This window comes from Daucus carota, chromosome 3, assembly GCF_001625215.2.
Source record: "Daucus carota subsp. sativus chromosome 3, DH1 v3.0, whole genome shotgun sequence".
Lineage (NCBI taxonomy): Eukaryota > Viridiplantae > Streptophyta > Magnoliopsida > Apiales > Apiaceae > Daucus > Daucus carota.
This window is the reverse complement of record NC_030383.2, coordinates 3,786,131-3,806,571: the sequence shown is the minus strand read 5'-3', so window position 1 is coordinate 3,806,571 and position 20,441 is coordinate 3,786,131. Positions and strand designations below refer to the sequence as shown.

The 20,441-nt window shown below is 33.9% G+C and overlaps 3 protein-coding genes across 3 annotated transcripts; 1 reads left to right on the top strand and 2 right to left on the bottom strand.

Moving 5' to 3' along the window:
• Nucleotides 1-1,014: 1,014 nt before the first annotated feature.
• On the top strand, nucleotides 1,015-4,340 carry LOC108210633 (FCS-Like Zinc finger 14). The gene is made up of 2 exons (XM_017382005.2): nucleotides 1,015-1,916; nucleotides 3,753-4,340. Exons 1-2 carry the CDS (start codon nucleotides 1,330-1,332, stop codon nucleotides 3,910-3,912), a joined length of 747 nt encoding a protein of 248 aa, XP_017237494.1. The 5' UTR covers nucleotides 1,015-1,329; the 3' UTR covers nucleotides 3,913-4,340.
• Nucleotides 4,341-4,893: 553 nt separating this feature from the next.
• LOC108214563 (DExH-box ATP-dependent RNA helicase DExH10) lies at nucleotides 4,894-13,837 on the bottom strand. The gene is made up of 17 exons (XM_017386625.2): nucleotides 13,732-13,837; nucleotides 12,209-13,214; nucleotides 11,741-12,055; nucleotides 11,543-11,647; nucleotides 11,386-11,454; nucleotides 11,087-11,254; nucleotides 10,935-11,006; nucleotides 10,707-10,823; nucleotides 9,855-10,079; nucleotides 9,593-9,751; nucleotides 8,789-8,878; nucleotides 8,549-8,641; nucleotides 7,983-8,136; nucleotides 6,731-6,879; nucleotides 6,370-6,465; nucleotides 6,048-6,140; nucleotides 4,894-5,302 (listed from the first exon to the last, which is right to left on the bottom strand). The coding sequence occupies exons 2-17, from the start codon at nucleotides 13,172-13,174 to the stop codon at nucleotides 5,192-5,194; spliced, it is 2,982 nt and encodes a 993-aa protein (XP_017242114.1). The 5' UTR covers nucleotides 13,175-13,214; nucleotides 13,732-13,837; the 3' UTR covers nucleotides 4,894-5,191.
• Nucleotides 13,838-17,544: 3,707 nt separating this feature from the next.
• LOC108215468 (cytochrome P450 93A3) lies at nucleotides 17,545-19,668 on the bottom strand. Its single transcript, XM_017387984.2, has 2 exons — nucleotides 18,642-19,668; nucleotides 17,545-18,412 (listed from the first exon to the last, which is right to left on the bottom strand). Exons 1-2 carry the CDS (start codon nucleotides 19,548-19,550, stop codon nucleotides 17,756-17,758), a joined length of 1,566 nt encoding a protein of 521 aa, XP_017243473.1. The 5' UTR covers nucleotides 19,551-19,668; the 3' UTR covers nucleotides 17,545-17,755.
• Nucleotides 19,669-20,441: the final 773 nt, after the last annotated feature.

Sequence of the window (20,441 nt, the reverse complement as noted above, 5' to 3'; positions counted from 1 at the left end):
ATCTTTCGTATCAAGTGCTCAAGCTCTCTAAATATCCTAGAGCGCGTTTTAATTATTTAAATATATAATTAATAAATATTTTAAAAAGTAAGATTTTATATTGTTAAATAATATCTTTAACAATAATTTTTCTTTGGGTTTTCCATTAATATTATAATATATATTTAAAGTTATCGTAAAATAATAATGTAAAAAATATTGGAAAGATTGTGTAAAAATGGAAAGTGAATATTAAATTATTAAAGTCAGATAAACAATTAGTTAATTATTACTCCTTCCGCCCCTCTCATTTCTTTACAGTTTTTTTTATACTGCTAGACACGCACTTTAATGCGCATATAAAATATAGTTTTATAATATTTTAAAAAAAAATTATTTTTTTTATAAAAATATAACCATCAAATTTTTATTCAGAAGAAAAAAAAGTTTAAAATAATCTATCAAACTACGTTTTACGGGAGCATTGGAATGCGTGCCGAGCCCCGTCCCCCAATATAAACAAATGAGGGGACGGAGGGAGTATTTATTTTATGAGAAATAACTTTTTGTAAAAAATGATTGGAATTCTGAATTTTTGTAATATATTTCTCAAAATTATAATTTAAGATATCATATAGGTAATCTTCTTTTTCCATAGTTTTAGAATTGAAATGCCTTAATTAAAACTTAAAATGATGTTTCTATTTTTAAAGTACTAAAATATTATATAAATATATAACTTATAAAATTTATATTAATATAATAATTAAAAAATAAAGTAATTTATATAAAAAATAGGTATGTAATTTATATTAAATGTTTGACATAAATTTTAATATAAACAGTGTTCATTAAAAATTATACATATATATTTCATAGTTTTTATTTGTATCAATTTTTATTTACTTTTGGTTAAAGATTTTGATGAGTAGGAAATATGTTGACAGGATCCTGCTAATAAAAAATTGTAGACCAGTTTTGACTCTCCTAAATTTTTGTTCTCATAAATCAAAAAGTTCGATTTAAACTTTCAATAAGTGACTTGCAAAAACCATTTATAACTCTGCTCCCCTCATACTGTGCAGCTTGCTTTATATTCTCATCTCCTCCCTCTCCCCACAGTTTGTTTTTAGAGGGAGAAGAAGAGCTCTCTCTCTCTCACATCTCTCTCTCCTATATTTTCTACACACAAGTCCTGTGTATGTGTGTGTTCAATTCATTAACTCTCCCCCAACTCTCAGCCTACCTTGAACAACTTTAGCAACCAAGTATGAAACTTTAAAGTAAAAAAACAATCATCTGCCCATTTTAACAAAAGGGTCTTTTCAAAATCCCAACTCTTCTGAAAAAATGGCAGAATTGAAAGGAACAAAGAGGAGATTATCAATAAATCTTTCTTTTTTATGCCTTAATGATCAAACTCAAACCCCACTTAATTTACCCACAAAATCATCCAAGAAATTTGAAAATGGACAAGATGGGGTTGTGGGTCTTGGAATTGTAGCTGCTATGACCCAATTGGATCAACCCCAAGACCCATTAATCTCAACCCGACCCGGGTTCTTGGGTGTTTCCCCAAGATCCAACCCAATCCCTATTTTTGGAAATATGGGTGATTCTAAGCCTGCAGGGTCTAACTTTGATGATGATATGGAGCTGTCTGAGGAGTATACTTGTGTTATATCTCATATTGGGAACAATTTGGTTAAGAAAAGAGAGTATTTTGATGGGAAATTGACTAATAAGTGTGAGAGTATTGTGGCTAAGAAAGGTGGTAGCTATTGGGTGAGTTCTGGGATTTTTACGGAGGCCTCGCCGCCTTCGATGAGTAATGCTGGTGAATCTGCAGCTATGGCTGTGTTTGGGACAGCTGATTTTCTGAGTTCTTGCTATCTTTGCAAGAAGAAGCTTCATGGGCTGGACATTTTCATGTATAGGTATGGGTTTTTTTTTTTGTTGTTGATTATGATGAATAAATATTTTGGTGAACTGTGATGAAATTTTACTTGTGAACTGTAACTGTTTAGTAGCGTTTCTTGACTCGTGGTGGTGTTTGAGAAAATATGTGGCTTTTGAGTACAATTGATCTGAATTATGACAAATTCTTGTTTTTGAAATAGTTTACATGTGATTTTGCTTGTTTATTGATCATTGAGGTCTGATATTGAGGATCACGGGTGGAAAAGGGTAAACATTTGAGTTTGGGCTGTACAAGAAAATCTGTGTGTTTGACTAGTTAAGTGGATCTTTTTGTGGGGAAGATGTTGTATGTGAAACGCAGTATATATTCTTTCTTCTTGTTGATGATTGAGGTATAATTCTAAGGAGGATCGTCAAAAATGGTAAACTATTTATCAAGGATAGGAAAGTCTATTATTAAACTTGGACGCTCAGCTTTATTTTACAATTCACTTTTGAGCCATTTGATTTATATATCATGGGATGTGCTATAGTCTTACAATTGCAACTGTGTAAACCCGCATTGTTTCTCTGGTTTCTTGGTTCCCAATTCCCCAAGTTCTATTATCCAAACAAGATAGTAGGCAGATCTGCTACTGTGAAGTAATTTGGTGCATAATTTACAATATCAATTTCTTCATCTTTCAGTGTTTGTTACTCCATAATCTAATATTCTAATTTACTCATGATCTTAGAAGAAAAAAAATGAGATGATCATAAAAGGTGATTAGGTGTTGTATGAATACATGCATAGTCCATTGATTCCTCTTGTTTTAGGACTAGCTAGTTGGAGAAGAATAGCATATATGTTTTAGAAGTTGTGTATAGGAGAATTTTGTTTTTGTGTGTGTGTGTGTTGCGAGTACCTTTTGAGCTTTGCTTTAGAAATACGAAGTTTATATATGGGAACTCTATCTGTAGACACTAGACGCACTTTATGAACCTCAAAATCAGATGGATCTATTTTTACTAAAAGCTTATGTTGGGGGTCAGGAAATTATGTTCTGGATTATAGACATGAAAGGTTGAGATGATGGGCAACAGCCCTTTTCTTGGTTTCAAGTTGTGTAATTGACTTTAAGTTATGAAATCAAGTAATCGGTCACCACACAAAAAAAAATACGCATTAAGAAAAAGAATGTTAGTTTTTTTCCTTCTGAAAATGGTGTACTAATTAGAGTTCATAAAAGTTAAGTATTTTTATTACATCTCTTTCCAAACCTTCCCATTAACTCTGCGAAAAAACTAGGTGTGCAGTTTATATGCTTTTTCTGACACATTAATTTAAATATGTATTATAATTCTTTTCCAATGGAGTTATTTGCTTTGGTCTGTTCTTCTAAGTAGTTAGGTATCGTTGTCACTAGTGTAAATTTCTAAAATATTGTCATGTCATGAAAATGAATTGCAGCCACTGGATGTGGAATGTTTGGACTGGTTTAGTGACTAGTAACGTACAGCCACGGAGAGACTTGCAACCCTTCTTTCTTATTTTCATGACCATCAACTCTTGTTGTTATGTTAACAGTTTCTTTCGTGTGCTGTATTCCTTTGTACCACACCTGAAATATCGGATGCCAAACTGTCTGTTCTTTGGTTAATACTTGATGACACGGTTTTATTATAATTATTGAGCTTCCATTCTCGGCCGTCAGCATCTTCAACACGAAAAAATGTACCAAGTAAATCTGTTTTCATCTGCATGAGCTTCTAACACAATGTTATATCGCCAAGTGGAATCGTCTTAGTAAATTAAAGTGTTCTGAATTCTGATCAAATAGCATCTCAATGATAGTTTTATTTATTTACTGCAGAGGAGAGAAAGCATTTTGTAGTGCAGAGTGCCGGTACAAGCAGATATCCTCCGATGAGCTCAAGGAGAAACGCAGATCTGGAGTGAAAAAACAGCAAGAGTACTCTGTTTCACCCTGCTCGGGTTCGATTCAGTTTTCATCTGGGGTGGCTGCCGCATAGAAGCATCTAAACTCTAAGCAGGGCCGACTATAAATAATATAATCATATGAATGGAATAAAGGAATGTAGTGAAAGATTTTGGTCTTTGAGGTGGTACTAAATGAAAAAAATAAAAATAAAAAAATCGGAGTTGGTGTCACAATTTTCAAGAGGTTTTGAGCTTTAGCGGATTGTCTGGCAATTGGCATCACAAAATTTTGAGAGACTCAGAGCTTAGCAGCTTTCCAAAGTTTGTTTGAAACCCAAGAGCCAAGAGAATATATTATTATACCCCCCTCTTCTTTTTTGCACAATTTTTGTTGTTATCAAGCTGTCCATATCTGATGGGTGCATACAATAACTATAGAAAAAAAATGTATTTGGAGATTTAATATATACATATTTATATATGATTGATCAAGTAACATGGAGTGTAGTTTTCCTGTCTAGTTGTGCTTCTTACATGGCCAGCTCACTAGTTTATACCATGTCTGTATAATAATTTGTTTGCTAACTAGCCATTAGAAAATGTGTATTATGAGACAACATCCATTGAAACAATATCGTTTAGAAAATTTTACTTAAAAACATAGTATTATTTGAGAAACAATATAATATTCTGATTTTTTTGCATAAATGTTTCATAGGCATTCGTATTACATACTCCTAATTGAGATTGATGCATGAGTTACAGTAATGACAGCAATTATGCACATTTGCGGAGATACTAAGCAAAATAAACGCTCTAATTAAATTGCCTCTACTTCTTTTATTTTTTTTTTGATCTTTTATGACAGCAATTAAACATTCTGTAATTGAATTGCCTCCACTTTTTTTTTCTTCTTTCTCTAAAATCTAAAATTGACACACCGGCGTATCAGGAACCAAAAATCTGAATAATTGAAAAATAGCAAAATTGTTCAACTAAACCAGGCCAAACGCTATTGTAAATTGAAAACGGAAAATAAATATAAAAATATATCATAAAAAACAAATGGGAACTAGGAAACTAAAAATGTATTCTGAAAGAACAAAAACAACAGAATTAGCACAGTGCGTCATATCATTTCTTCTATAATCTTTCACAAGCTTAAAGCATAAGTCATTCAGGCTCTCTATGTAAGCACAATGGACATAATTACAGTTCTAAACCTTAATCTTTATAACAGATGAAATCATCTGAAAAGAAAAACTGGACTATATCACAGCTTCCTTACATTCTAAAAGAGCTTTAGTCGACGGAACTGAAACTAAAAGAGGTTATACAAAAAGAAGATGCCATAGAAAGGGGAGGGGATACTCAAAGATAGAGCGAGTTTGCAAACATTATTCCACGGCGAAGGCTTTCACTTGCTGCTGCAAATTTGCTCTCCAAATCACCCTCTCCAACAGCATGGGCAGCAGCACGCAACTGTCAATTACAGGATTTCAATAAAGATAAAGATTTACTATCCGACAAATTAGGAAAATGCAACTTGAAATCACAGTTTAATCAATAAAATATGATTGTTATGCCCAATTTGCTGGGAAGTGGCCTAAGAGTTTTGCTCCACATCCGTACAAAGAATTTCAATGTCTGAATAATATTTAGAGCTTTACAGTGACTAGAAGCTCTTGGAGAGGAGACGGTGGTGCAGACATATACCACCTTGATGTACACACTGACATTTCTCACCTTGATGCATCTTATGCACATTTATATTAGTTCTGTTCGATGGACAGAATGGGGTCTGGGAAAATTTAAACAATGTTTTGGACATTCATTGCACAACATTCATTACTTCCGCTCATTTTATCCAATCTAAACTAACCTGACATTTCATACATGTAACATGTCTTTCGGCCTTGTATTCCACACTTAATTTTCTTGAAACCTTAGGCAACTGATTTTACATCTTTACCTTTTTAGTTTTCCACTCTAAAACTTAACGAATATTAAATTAGAGCTAAAATAAGTATTTTTAGCTCACAACCAAACCTACCGACCTGTTCAAGTAACTATGAACATTTATATATTTAACTCTTAACAAATATTAAGTAAGAGACCAAAAGAAGTATTTTTACATCACTATCAACCCTACAGAGTCCTGTTCAAGTAATTACAAACATGTTATATGGACTTCCAGCAACCCAGGGGAATAATTCTGAGATTTTACCTGGTTTAGAAACTCATCAAGCCTTCTAGCAAGCCGTATAATACTTCCCTCAAAAATGTCCGTCATTTGTATAACTTCAGCAAATGTTGCACCCTAAAAAGCACAATGAAATAAAAGCTAATTTTATACTTCAGTATATGCAAAGATATAATACAAGATTTAACCAGCAACAAATTGGTTCTACAGAGGGGTGAGGACTGTACGAGACCAGAGGGATGAGGAAAAACAAATTCTATTATATTGCAACAGCTTTACATTTGGGGGGGGGGGGGTGTTGTTCACATGGTTTCAGAAAATGTTAAGTGTCACACATCAAACTTACTTTCGACCAACAATATATGACATCCATCAAGAATGGTCTAACAGCTGCTTCCACGTACTCATCCACGACTACTTCTAATTTGCATTCATGTTGTATCTGCAACATATCACAAAGAGAATATCATCAACTGTGTATGCCACAAATTGTCACGAATTTGGTGGATTGGGAAATGAAAACTTAATGAAACACAACACCTCGTTATTCCAAATGTTATTGTTATTTTATTTTTGTTGTAAAACTAATTAAGAGCTAAAAGACCATTCCAATTCCCACTTCATCATACAATAACCAAAACAAAAGATTAAAAAAGCACAAGAATTAAAGTTTGTTCAAATAAAGATAACACTTGAATCAAAATTACCTCCGCTATTCTTCTCGCACTATCTTGGAGCTGTTGCAGGGGCTTATTAAGTTCTGCTCTTAATTGTATCTGTTCATTTGATCGGTCTCCTGGAATGAAGCAACTTGCCAGAGCCGCAATCTGATGATGATCAAGATTGTTGAATGTGCCTGACAAGAAACAGTCAGATATATTATATGACATGAATTCCAGTAAGCACATCTAATTAAAGTTCATTGATGCAACAAGTTCAATGACAAAAGAGCCCAGATCTTGAAGCCTACATTACTCCCGATAGAGATGAGTATATAATAATCAGTTGCCAGTAACCTCCCCACATTCACTGTAGTCATTGTATAAACATTACATTCTTCAGATATAACAAAACAAACCAAGCATATCCGGCATCTTCGACTAACTGCAGGGTTAAAAAGTGTGGGATGCATGAGACCTTAGGTCTACTGCAAGGAGTACAGAGGCTCCTTGCGTGAAGATATTGATCCTTAACTCTCTAAATTTTTTTATATATTTAAAAAATTGAAATTGAAGTGGTAGGATTTTGCAATCACTCTGGTTTCCTTTACAACCATAGAGATGCTGAGCGTAAGCTCCCTACCCCAACTCCCTTCCACACACTGGATTTCAAAGCAAAAAGAGTAGGTAGACTATTCCATCAAACCAGATGATTCCAACCTAGAGACAAGATGCATCATGTAAGGCCAGATGCTTGACCAATTTTTAACCAAATTTATGGTGTATACTTCTACCACGAGCACAGATTTTTCATTATATGCTTTACACTAAAGAGAGCTTTAAAAAAGAGAGAGCGAGCTTATTTTAGGGTCTGTTTGGATCATTGGACTTCAACCCGATTAAATTGGAATGAGATTTGAATGCAAATACTGTATGGTATCTCATTGCTATTCCCATGAACTGAGTTCAAAATCCATGATTGGATGTCACCTTGGCCAGGCATCTAAGCTGATCAATACTAGCATACAGGATTTAACTTAATTTAAGATGTAACATGATTATCATGATTTACGATGTAAGAATTAGCTTTCGAAATCCTTCTAGCTAGGACCATGTTGACATGGAAAGTCACATAGCAAACAGAGGAGGTAGCTCTAAACCCCGACCAACCATATAAGCCTTAATACTTTTGCCATCAAACTGAAGCAAGAATACTCTGTAGAATGCAAACTACACAAATTAACATATAACTATGGCATGATACCAACACTAAAGTATAAGAGAGATAATATAAATTTACCGTTAAACATTAGTTCAGTAACAAGAAGTTCATCTCCTGTGTCAATCAAGCAAGCTGCCCGGCCCTTTAACTGGACAACACCATCAGCATCAATGTGACCCAGCTTTTTTAAAACACGTGACCTGTTCTTCAGTTCATTACGGAATTTTTGAAGCTGCATACATGATGAGAAAACAGGTGGTCAAAAACAAGTCCAAAAATTCGCAAGTTTAGCATCCTATACATAATTAACACAGTTAAGAATCCAAGCAGACCGGCATAAGAGGTGAAACTGAGCCATAACTCCAATAACAATATTTAGACGTATGAACTGAGTGTATCAAGTAAACTATTTCAACTCATTTTATAATATCCAATACTATAAAAATACAAGGTCTGCTAAACAACCTAAACATCCATGCCCGTTGTGTCAAATTCAGTTACAATCTACCAAGAATTCTGTTCCTAAATATTTATGCAAAAGATGTATAATGGCAAACATAGTATGCAAAAAAAAGAAGTATGCTTATATGTTGAGCAGATTTATGACATAACACTTATAGGATAAATATGTGAAGTACAGGTACCTGGGAATCACGCATTTTTGTTTTTAGCTGTTGAATTTCATGATTCACCTCCGCTTTCCTCTGGAAACATTTTATCTGATTTTCATCTTGTGACTGCAAATCATAATAATTTGACACTTAAAAATTTATGGCAGCTCACTTAAAGATAAAAGTAAAACTGGGCTTGCTTATGATTTTTAAGCCATGCTTTGAGATCAAATATATGAGATATTGGAGAACTCATGCAAATTAGGCCAAAACCTTAAATAGTGGATGAGACATCATTTGCTTCTCAATCGTTTCAATCTGGTTTACCAACTCAACCAATTCAGGTTCTTCAATACCCATGTCCTGCAGAGAGGTAGACAAGTAGATAAATCAATAATTGTGCCTTGCATAACTGATCCGGTGATACCTACGTTGTTAGAACCGAGCATGAGTTATATGCATGTAAACGTATAAATATAAACCATTAGTTCTTTTGCTACAGATACTCCAAGAAAATATTTACTATGACGGCATTACAGCAAGATTAGCAGCTAATAGAAACTTAAACAATGAAGGCATAACATATATCAAATTTTCCGTAATTTTTTTTTGCAGTGGAGCAAGTACTAGAAAATTATTAAATTATCCTGTGAGGATGCATAGTGCAGACAAGACCTGGAAGTGAAGCACAGTAAGAAACTATAATATTGTGGAATGCAAAGTCATATCAACAGTACCTAGGACATCCTTTGCCAAAACTTTAAATCTATTTTCATAATAGATTATAATAATTGAACACTTTCTATATAGCTTAGTAATTTGATATCAGTGCACATGCTAGACCATAAATCCATATTTGACCACTAATGCAACATGGCAACCCCAAAGGCAAAACTATCACAGATTCTAAAGTTTACTAACTTGGGTATTAGATATAACAGCATAAGGTCGTAACAATCCAGATACTCAATTAATAATAGATAGTTTTTATGAACACAGTTGTAAAGCCGCATTTCATACCAATCTCCTACTCATCAATGAAGAAATCGTAAAACCCTATAATTTAGAGAAATTCACCTTTACAGGATTAAGCTTAGGGAGACCTTGAGGAAAACGTTTTCCAAGCTCCTGTACAGCAAGCAGTATACTTTGCCTTACTTCTACTGGACGAAGATCCGAAGGAACTGAAATTCTGATTTTGCTCAACGTCGATATAAGAGGTAACTGGACAGGAACCTAAAACAAAGCAGCAGATATAAGCTATTCCACTATCAGATATCTATCATAGAAGACACTCAATTTACAGAACCAAACTAATATTTTTGAATTTTCATATTACCACATGCATTTCGCCTTTCTCTCCAGGACGAGGAAGACATGGTTTTGGGCGAGCACCATTTTCATTTGAACCAATAGAACAATGGAGTAAAGTATCCACTATATAGTTGCAACCCCGGGAAGAAGATAATGCAGAGGGTAAAGTTCCTGGTGCTGCTGAAGGAGACTTTACCACATTAACTACAACACCCCAACCCCAGTCTGTCCCACCTTCCCGTACCTTGACCTATTTTCAAAAATAAAAAAGCAAGAGGATGCAATTTTATGTCTGTTACAATATAGGTAAAGCAAATAGCCTCAAATAGCAACTCCATTGCTATCACAATAAAATATTCAAGTTATCGCTAATTCTCTATAGCATTTATGTAATAAAAAAGGACTGCAAGCAGAAAGTCTTATAATTATAAGATAACAGAAACAGAAACTTTTAGCTGGAAACAAAAACAAACTAAAGGGATGGGAACATGATGTGTATTAAGTCTCTTAATCAAAAAAATACTAGCCCTAGCCTAGGCCAAATGGAGATGTTGCTTCTATATTATATTTGTAAAGTTATGAAGGGTAGCATGCACCACTAATATACAAAGGTTACTGAATGACTTTGAGAAAACAAAAATAAGAACCTCATACCAAAGGTAAGAAATACTTCTACCTCAAAGTGGCAATCACTCAACTCAAGATAATATTACAGATACAACTGAATACATCCACGAGGTAAGACATACTTTTACCTCAATACTTTTTCCTTTTTGTCATATATATGATTCAAATATATGAAGACAAGTCATACATTTGATTTACTTGTATCACAGTTTGCCTTAATATAAGTCGAATGTCTAAAGTGACCCCATACCAGCCTTCCAGGTAAAAGATAATAGAGAACCCTTTCGGGCCTTGTTATCTCTGCCATCATTTTCTTCTCAAGGTGACCTATCTCGAGCTTTAAATTATGATATTCAGCAACTTGGGCCTGCATATAAAATCAATTACTATTTCCGAATCAAAAACAGAAAAAGGAAAATGAATTGGAGACTCAAACTAGAAGATTAAATTTGAAAAGATACAAGGTAAGAGAACTTGCCTCTCCAGATGCATCTAGCAGTGCTGCTTCTTTCTCTAGTTCTGTAACCTTATTCCCTATGTCAGGCAAGGCCTAGCAAGGGGCACATATAACAGATATTTAGTCCCAAAAAATATATTACTATATATTTACATAATCAGACAGAGATGAACCTTTTCATATTGAAATTGATGAAATGAGTTCTTGATGACATGCTCAGCAGTAAACTGGCCAGAGGCACGGCTCATCAAATTCAAAATTGAATAGTAGCTCAGCCTGAATGTGCTAACTAGTGGAGCTGGTTTACCCAGTACCATGTCCTTCAGGGTGTTCATCTCCATCTGACAACACACAAAATTTTAACTTCAATCTAATATAGTTTCAGAAATGGCACATGATCCAGCTGTTCATAAATATTTTTCCTACATATGATTCTTCCCAATCTTACAAAAGTTCATTTATCTAATGTCACCTGCTCATCAACCATTATGATACAGATACCGCGGTCATCTTTGCCACGACGCCCAGCTCTACCACTCATCTAGAAAGTCGGATAATAAAAATCAACAAAATACAAATCAATGAAAACACTCTGGACAAGGAGAAGGGTGAAATTGTATGATACCCACCTGAATATACTCACCAGAGCCAATGTAGCGGTGACTATCACCATCCCATTTCTTTACACTGGTAAAAACTACAGTTTTGGCAGGCATGTTCAATCCCATAGCAAACTGTAGGAGACGAAGTCAACAAAAGACACAAAAAACAAAAACAGACCTTCTTAGATTATAGTGAATGTAAAATTAATTTAAGAAAGAACTTACCGTCTCTGTGGCAAAGAGTGCCTTTACTAAGCCTTCTTGGAAAAGAAGTTCAACCAATTCCTTAATGATTGGAAGAAGACCAGAGTGATGAACAGCAATGCCTCGCTGGAGTAGTGGTAACATTAGTTCAATTGCAGGTAAGTTTCTGTCTTCTTCATTCAAGCACAGTATTGCATTCCGAAAAACCTGTTCCACAATATCTTTCTCCTCCTGACTATTAAAATCAAGCTTGGACATTGACATTGCATGTTGCTCACATTCTCTTCTACTAAAGCTGAAAATTATGACAGGCTGGAATTTCCGTTCCATAATCATCTGATATATGAAACAGGTGAGAAGTTAGTAAACTATGGAAAGGAGATGAGTATACGGAAACTTCAGTGAACACAATCCTAAGACCATATATTAGGAAAATGTAAATTTATGTGATCAAAAATCAAATAACGGACTGTGGGAATGATTACACACCTTTACAATTTTATATATATCAGAACCACCGGAACCGTTTCCCCCTTTAGCAATTCTACCATTCGCTTTACCACCACTTTTGTTCCCATCAATCTGCTTTGGTTTTGCGAAAGTATCCTGCAATTTGACAAAATTATCTTCTCTAAACGATTCATTCTCGTCAACAACAAGATATAAGCCTGATCCACCAACAGGGAACACATAATGCTGCAGAGGAGTTGGCCGAAAATCTGTGTAAACCACATGGCATGGTTGCTTATGTATATTACATATCCACTCGGCAAACTCTGTGGCATTTGACATCGTTGCCGAAAGAAAGACCATCTTAATAGCAGGTGGCAGGAATATAATACTCTCTTCCCAAACCACACCTCTTTCCCGGTCCTTCATATAATGTATTTCGTCGAATATAACCCAGGCAACTTCTTTCAAAACCTCAGAACCCCGGTAAAGCATTCCCCGAAGAATCTCTGTTGTCATCACTAAACAACTTGCATTTGGTGACAGTGTGACATCACCCGTCATCAATCCAACATCAGTAAACTCTTGGCTTAACTCTCTATACTTCTGATTACTCAAAGCTTTCAACGGAGAAGTGTATATCACCCTCTGCTTATCTCTAAAAGACATCGCAATTGCATACTCTGCAACAGCAGTTTTACCAGCCGAAGTATGTGCCGACACCAAAACAGACTCATTCCTTTCCAAACAAGCCACCGACACACTCTGAAACGGATCAAGAGTAAACTGGTAGGTTTTCGCCATTGTCCCCGTAAAAACAGGGTCCGAAAGAGTACCATGAACCGACTCATCTTTAACCGCTGTATACCCACTAGGAACAGCAACTTCATGCACACATGTTCTTGTCACATTAGCCTTCTTCAGTACAGGTTCCTCCTTCTTCGCTACATCTCCTAAATTTTCTTCCGATACTTTTCTCTTCCCCATGCTCGGTGAGCCCTCCATTTACTCCAATATCACCTAAACCGCAAATCTCCTAGTTCCTCTGTCAGTAAAATCCAAAAGTCAGCAAAACCCTACCCGACTCAATAATTGCAATACGTTATATTCCCTTTTCGCTCGTAAAATCCAAAAACTAACCGAAACCTAATAATTGCATTACATTCTTCCCTTTCCGCTCGTAAAATCCAAACATTAGCAAAATACAAAACCCAATTCCATTAATTTCACGCAACACAACAAACCATTCCCAACCAAAAAATCCAACTTCCGAACTTCAATAACTCAATCTAAGCTAACATAAACACACCAAAACCCAACAATCGCCATAAATAAACACAAACACACATTATCCAAGCAAAAAAACACTAAAATGCATATCAAAATACATATACAACTCGAAAAATCAGGCTCAAATCTTTAATTACCAATCGTTAATCTCCAAACATCTATAAAACAATGCAAACGAACACAACAAATTATACAACAAATATCATGTAATATAAGTGCATTTACATACAAAAAATGTGCGTATATATGAAAATTTAGAGTTTGAAACATACCTCAAGCGACGAAGAAACTCAAAACCCTAATTTGCCTTATTTTTTGAAATTGGGGATTTAAAATGAATGAAGTGTACTAAACTTATAATTGTGTGTTTATTGGGGCAGGTTTTGGGCCGACAGAGTTGTGGCCTTTTTGTTGATTTAGGGGGAAGCCTGTTTGAGAGGCGATGGCCTTCTTATTTGTATCATTTGTGGATATTGTTTTGGAAATTTTGAATGATGCTCAATTTGAGGGTTTTGTGTTTGGAAATTTTTGTTCAGCAAAGATTTGTTGTCAACAAGTTTTTATCATTTAAGTTGTTGAAGTGATGGTCTTTTTTGTGTAAAATGGTGGTTTTGTCGATAAATTTTGCAGATGATTCTTGGAAATATGTTTATGATGATTCCGTTTTAGGGCGAGAATTTGAGTACGTTTAAAATTGAAATATATTGAAAGAAAGTCATTCGGTATAGAAGTAGACGATAGTGATGTCTTTTGCCGACATCATATCCATAACTAGCAATTCCAGCTCCGTACGAAGAATATTGAAAACCGACAAGTCATCTGAAAACTTATTATTAAATTGAAAAATGACTAGTATTCTGAAAACTTGTTATTAAATTGAAAAATATATTATATGTGCTTAAAACGAGTAAAATGATGAAGAATACGCAGATTAGATCTATATAATTATATTAACGGCATGAAAATGAGAAAAACGTCTTAGATTATTGACCGTACATATGAGAAAACAGATGAATATAATAAACACTTGAAATTCTAACATAAGTTAAAATTGACATGAGCTTTTAAAATATTTTATAAATTTTCATTTATATTTTAATAAATTTGTGAGGGTCAAATGAATCTTAATATAATTATATAATGATTTAAGATATATTACTTTATACTATAAATAAAAATTCTTAGTTTAGTAGGAATTTGTATATTAAGAAATTAGCTAGCATAACATTAGATTTATTTGAATAAAATCAAATATAATAATATATGGTTGATGATATTTAAACTTTATACATATTTTTGATTCTTAGAACTAATCATACAAATGTCATATTATATCAATGTCATATTAATATATTATTTTTAAGATTTAAATATTAAAATTATGATAGTATATTAAACAGTAAAAGACAAAATTTACATTTTTGATAAACGGTGATTCAAGAAAAACATCTCTCAATGGGTTGAGAGTAGCTCAGTGGTAAAGTTATACTATAACTATAATATAGTTTGATCATAAAAAAAAAAAAAAAGAAGAAGAAGAAGAACATCTGTCAATTTTTTGATGGTAAGCCAAGACAAATAATAGCATGAAAATGTACAAGTATGGAATTTTATGTCACAGATCCTTTTTTTTCATTCGTATTTGGATTTATTTGAGACTTTCCCATCTGAAAAATTCAAAATTTGTATCCATCGGTATAGTTTATGAACTTATCTTTCGTTAGCATGTATGACGAAGCTGATTCCGTTCCATAACATTGAATTTACGAATCACGTTTACACTTAGTTCTTCATAATTATATCTTGTTTTTGAGGTATTTTGAATTTTTTTTATTATCAAATATTGTATAAAATTTTTTGTTAAAGACATTTATTTCCGGGACACGGTATCGATGTTGTGAGTTGTGACAAAGTTAGAAAGTCTCTTGATATGAAAGCTCGTCTTGTGAGCGTAATTACATCATTTATCTTTTTATTTTCGGCACATGATATCGATGTTGTGAGTTGTGACGAAGTGAGAAAGTCTCTCGATATGAAAGCTCGTCTTGTGAGTCTAATTACACCATTATCTTTTAGCTTTTGTCATATACATTCATAAATAATATATTTCACAAATGAAATTATGTTTGCAAATGAATTCTTAATCATTTTGCTATATTTTATTTGTTTAATTTTTAAGTATTCAATCTTAATGGGAATGCACAAGTATAAATAGTAATATATGAATATATGACAAGATAAATAGGAACAATATATGTTTAAGAAATAAATGACACACGAGTATAAGTAATTACGTATAGATATATGATAAGGTAAATAGGAACAATATATGTTTCAAAAACAAATAAGTCCTCGAGAGTAGAAGACAATGTCTTTCACGTTTAGTTCATTTCTCAAACTTGATATAATTATTGTATTCCCATAGCTATTCTCATCTGCAACCACACATCTTATATTCATTTTTTAATATAATTTACTATCATTAAAAGATATCATTATTATAAAAAGTGAAGAGAGAGAATGTAATTTTTAATATAAATTAAAAAATAAGAGTCAGAAGAGGTGAAAGGTCAACTAAAGATAAAGAATAAGAACAAGATCTTAGTGATTTAAGGAGTCACCAGAATATTGTTCTAAGTGATTTTTTTCGACGTTCCTTATATTTTAGTTTACGACTTCAAATAACAAGGCATTAGAGTTGCTCTTACAGCATGAATAAGTAGTGAGAAAGCCAAACTAGCTCGTACTCCTTCCATCATCCTTATATTTTACTCCCTCCGTCCCCTTTTACATGTCCATTTTGCTTTTCGAGGAGTCAAACTGACTAATTTTCGACTAAACATTATAAATTATCCATTCATTATTTTTTAAAATCTGAAAGTTGTATAATAAAATAGACTAAATATACTTTCTAATGATATATTTTTTATTATTTTTCACAATTATATAATACATATAAATTTCAGTCAAAATATAGTCAATTTGACTGGTCAACAGTCAAACTGGACATGTAAAAGGGGACGGAGGGAGTTTACGACTTCAAATAACCAAGGCAAAATTATTTATAATCATTCAACAAATACATTAAAAAAGTGTGTCAAAAAGTTAAACATCAAATATTTAAAAATAAAACCATATTTTTATATTGCGTTCTTTATTAGTCATGGATGTGAATGTATTGGAAATAATCGGTACAAGAATATAGTTATGCACGGACAATATGTTAAATGTTTTTCTCTCTCAATTATATACTTACTCAAGTCAATCCCCGTAACCTTATAATGTAGTACACCAAGCAAGAAGCAAAGTGATTATGGAGACATCGACCTCTTGATGGGGCAGATAAAAAATGAGGCTGTTACATGTTCAATCTCCGAGCTCAATCTGGTTTTTCCTCCGAGCTTGATTCATCATATCAAAGTGATATGTTTTCCCAAAATTTTAAGATGGTAAATGTCGGATCTAGGAAGAGAACAAAATATTAAGGGAGATGTGCGAACAGCGGTCTTAATTTTGTATTTTAATATAAACTAGTTGAGAAGCCGCGCGTTGCGGGGACCTATAAAAATTATATTAACAATCCGATATTAATATTTGTAGAATAAAATAATTTTGTGGTTATCTATAAAATGTATATTAATGTTTCAAAATTAATATTTGTAGGATAAAATAAATTTTATATTATAAAAATCTTGATATAATACCAATACTAATATATAAAATTGCAAAATTGAAAATTAGAAAAATAGAACGGAGCACGCCCCTCGCTTCTCTTATATAAGTATATTATTTGATTGATTTAAATAACTGTTTTTTAAACTTTTAAAACACTTTATGAAAAGAAGGATAGAAAATTTAAAATTCACTTTAAAAAATATATTCTTCTAGCATATTTTTTGAAAAAATCACCTAACAACATTTCTCCTATTTCTCCTATGTATAACTTACCTTTCTTAAAAATTAATGTGCGAGTTACATTTAATAGTTTGAGAAAATGAACTCTAATAAAATTATTTTAATTTTAGATTTTTATGAGGTAAGAAAATTTATACAACAAATATTTAGTTATATTCAACACAACAGTATATTACACAAAATCTGTGATAATTTATTTTTATCTTTAATTCAGAAAAAATAAAATATGCAGGGAAAGCATACAAGTAGTTGGTATAATCACAACAGGCTGCAGGGGACAATCCAAGCAATTTGGTTGCCAACTTATTAGATTTATTTTAGCATATTAAGGCATGCTGATTATAACATGTATCAGCTAGCATAACTATGGACAGCAGCCCTTTAAATGGATGGAAATGGATCAAGCCTTGCAACCGGAACACAAAGAAAAGGATGAGCCCTGGAGAGTGTCAAACCCAAACGTTCTTCCATGTTGACAGTGTTCTCACCATTGTGCTTTTCACCTTTTACTTGCCACTCAAAACATTGTATCAATACAGCAAGAGTTGTATGGACAACCTGCAATGCTAGTGACATTCCTGGACACCCTCTTCGTCCGCTGCCAAATGGCAGCAGTTGAAAATGCAGCCCTTTAATATCCGGCGGACTCTTTCCATTCCTTATATCTTCACTGGTCAGGAAAAATCTTTCGGGTTTGAATTCAAGTGCATTTTCCCAGTAGTCTGTGTCGCGGCCAAGAGACCAAAGATTAAGAAATAGTCTAGTCTTGGCTGGTATGTGGTAGCCTGCGACGATACAATCTTTACTGGCTTCTCTTGCTACTAGTGGACCAGGAGGGTGAAGTCGCAGTGTTTCTTTTACAATAGCTTGAAGGTAAGGGAGATTGGTGATATCGGATTCTTCAACTAGTTTGTTCTTTCCAACAACAGTATCTATTTCTTGCCTCGCTTTTTCCATGATGTGTGGATGGTTTATTAGCTGTGCTAGTGCCCATTCTAATGTCAGGGAAGAAGTATCTGTTGCACCGGAAAACACATCCTGCAAATTAATACCAGGAAAAAGTAACTTATGACTTGCTAGTAACTTTTATATAAAAAAACAGTTAAAAAAATGAAGTCGGTTTAATTCAGAATCTGGCTTATAACAGCCGACAGACATTTTTCAGCTTAAGATCAGAAAACACTTTAAGTCCCGACTTAAAGCCTAGACAAAGAAACTCTAGATTAGATATGATATAAGTTACCAGTATGAAATTCTAAACATTTACCAGCATGAAAGCCTTGATGTGCTCTCTGCTTAATTTAATCTCACGGCTCTGGTCTTCTGATATATCAAGTAAGATATTGAGCAAGTTTTTCTCTGCATGTCCTCCATCGCCATTTTCTTTCCACTTCCTTTTCACGTCTAAGTGCTCCTCTATAATCCTATCCACCATGTTGTCAAACCTTGCGCGTATATCCACAAAGATCTTTCTGATTCCCTGCAAATCCAAATTCCTGCAAAACCATATATAATCCGAAACATTAAACCTACCTGAAATTTCAGTTGCCTCTTTGAATAATTTCGTAATGTCTCCAGCTTCATCCTCATTCTCTGAGCTTCTCTTTCTCATTAGCATTCTTGAAATAACATTGTTTGTGAGCCTCACTAGCCGGGATCCAACATCAATAGTCTCTCCAGCTTCCGCCTTTTTCAAAATTTCTTTCACCATACTCCCAACCTCTTGGACTCTTACAGATTGCAGAAGGCCAAGAGTTTGACCACCAAGAAGCTCAGACATAGTTAGTTTCTTTATGAACTTCCAGTATGGTCCATAAGTAGCAAAAGCGAAGTCTTGTGAACCATATGTTAGGTAATCTAGGGCCTCAGTTTGAGGCCTGTTTAACCAAGTTGCCTCGTTTGTTTTAAGAAACTCTTTGGCCATTTCAGGCGACGAGACAACAAGGCAAAGCTTGGAGCCAAGGTAAATATGGAACAAAGGTCCATAACGCCTCGAGAGCTTGTGCAGAGCTTGATGTGGTATCGGAGCAAGGAGGTGAAGATGACCAATGACTGGAATTTTAGGAGGGCTGGGTGGAAGGCCAGAGGGGGTTCGACTTTTGTATAAGGCTCCTAGGATAATGGTTGGAATGAGGGAAATGAAAAAGTAAACTAGATAAACTTGGAAATCTTCCATGAATAACTTAAAATTATTCAGAGGAGAAGAGGCAATATGATGATACTGTTGAATGTGATCCCCCAAGATGTAGTTTATATAGACTAGATGCCAATTGGTTGGACGAGAATAACTTCTAAGTTCCGAGCAGTACTCAAATAAAGTGACTAATAAGTCGTAAATTGAGCATCTCTAACATTAAACGATAAGTGTCTCAGGTAAAAGTCATAAATTATGGACCACTCCAACCGTGTTAGGTATAAATTTAAATACCGATAAACACATACGTTTAGATTTGCAGATGATTTTGCTATTACTTAAAAAACCCACGTCATCTCTCGCTTGAAATGTTCCATGTGTAATCCTAAATATATTGGTCCAAATCTTGTTATTTTTTATTTATAATATATAACATACTAATTTGTCATATCTAAGAGCAACCCTAGGTATCTGTTAGGTTTAAAATCTGCGTATCAATCTTATATGTCTAATTTCTAAAATATGTCACCAGTTTTGTGATATCATTCTTATATTGCGTGCTTGATTTGTCATGGCTGTGAATGTTTTATAAATAATCGTGTGTACAAGAATATAGTTATGCACGGACAATATGTTTAATGTTTTTTTTTCTCAATTATATACGTACTCAAGTCAATTTCTGTAACCTTATAATCAAAATCTAGTACAGTACTAGTACACCAAGCAAGAAGCGAATCGATCATTGAGACATCGACCTCTTAATGGGGCAGATCACAGATGGAAAAAATGGGGCTGTTACATGTTCATCTCACTCACTAAATTTGCAGTTTGCCCCCGAGCTGAATCTCATGCACTACGATTTTCCTCCGAGCTTTATTTATCTGGTTGAGCAAAACCGGGCCGAATCAAACTAAATCATACAAATTTCAGGTT

Coding starts and splice junctions, on each gene's coding strand:
- LOC108210633 (XM_017382005.2), top strand. CDS start 1,330: ATGGCAGAATTGAAAGGAACAAAGAGGAGATTATCAATAAATCTTTCT. Junction 1,917..3,752: donor CTGGACATTTTCATGTATAG/GTATGGGTTTTT, acceptor TATTTACTGCAG/AGGAGAGAAAGCATTTTGTA.
- LOC108214563 (XM_017386625.2), bottom strand. CDS start 13,174: ATGGAGGGCTCACCGAGCATGGGGAAGAGAAAAGTATCGGAAGAAAAT. Junction 11,455..11,542: donor GCTCTGGTGAGTATATTCAG/GTGGGTATCATA, acceptor CCGACTTTCTAG/ATGAGTGGTAGAGCTGGGCG. Junction 9,752..9,854: donor AGAAAGGCGAAATGCATGTG/GTAATATGAAAA, acceptor GCTTTGTTTTAG/GTTCCTGTCCAGTTACCTCT.
- LOC108215468 (XM_017387984.2), bottom strand. CDS start 19,550: ATGGAAGATTTCCAAGTTTATCTAGTTTACTTTTTCATTTCCCTCATT. Junction 18,413..18,641: donor ACATCAAGGCTTTCATGCTG/GTAAATGTTTAG, acceptor ATTAATTTGCAG/GATGTGTTTTCCGGTGCAAC.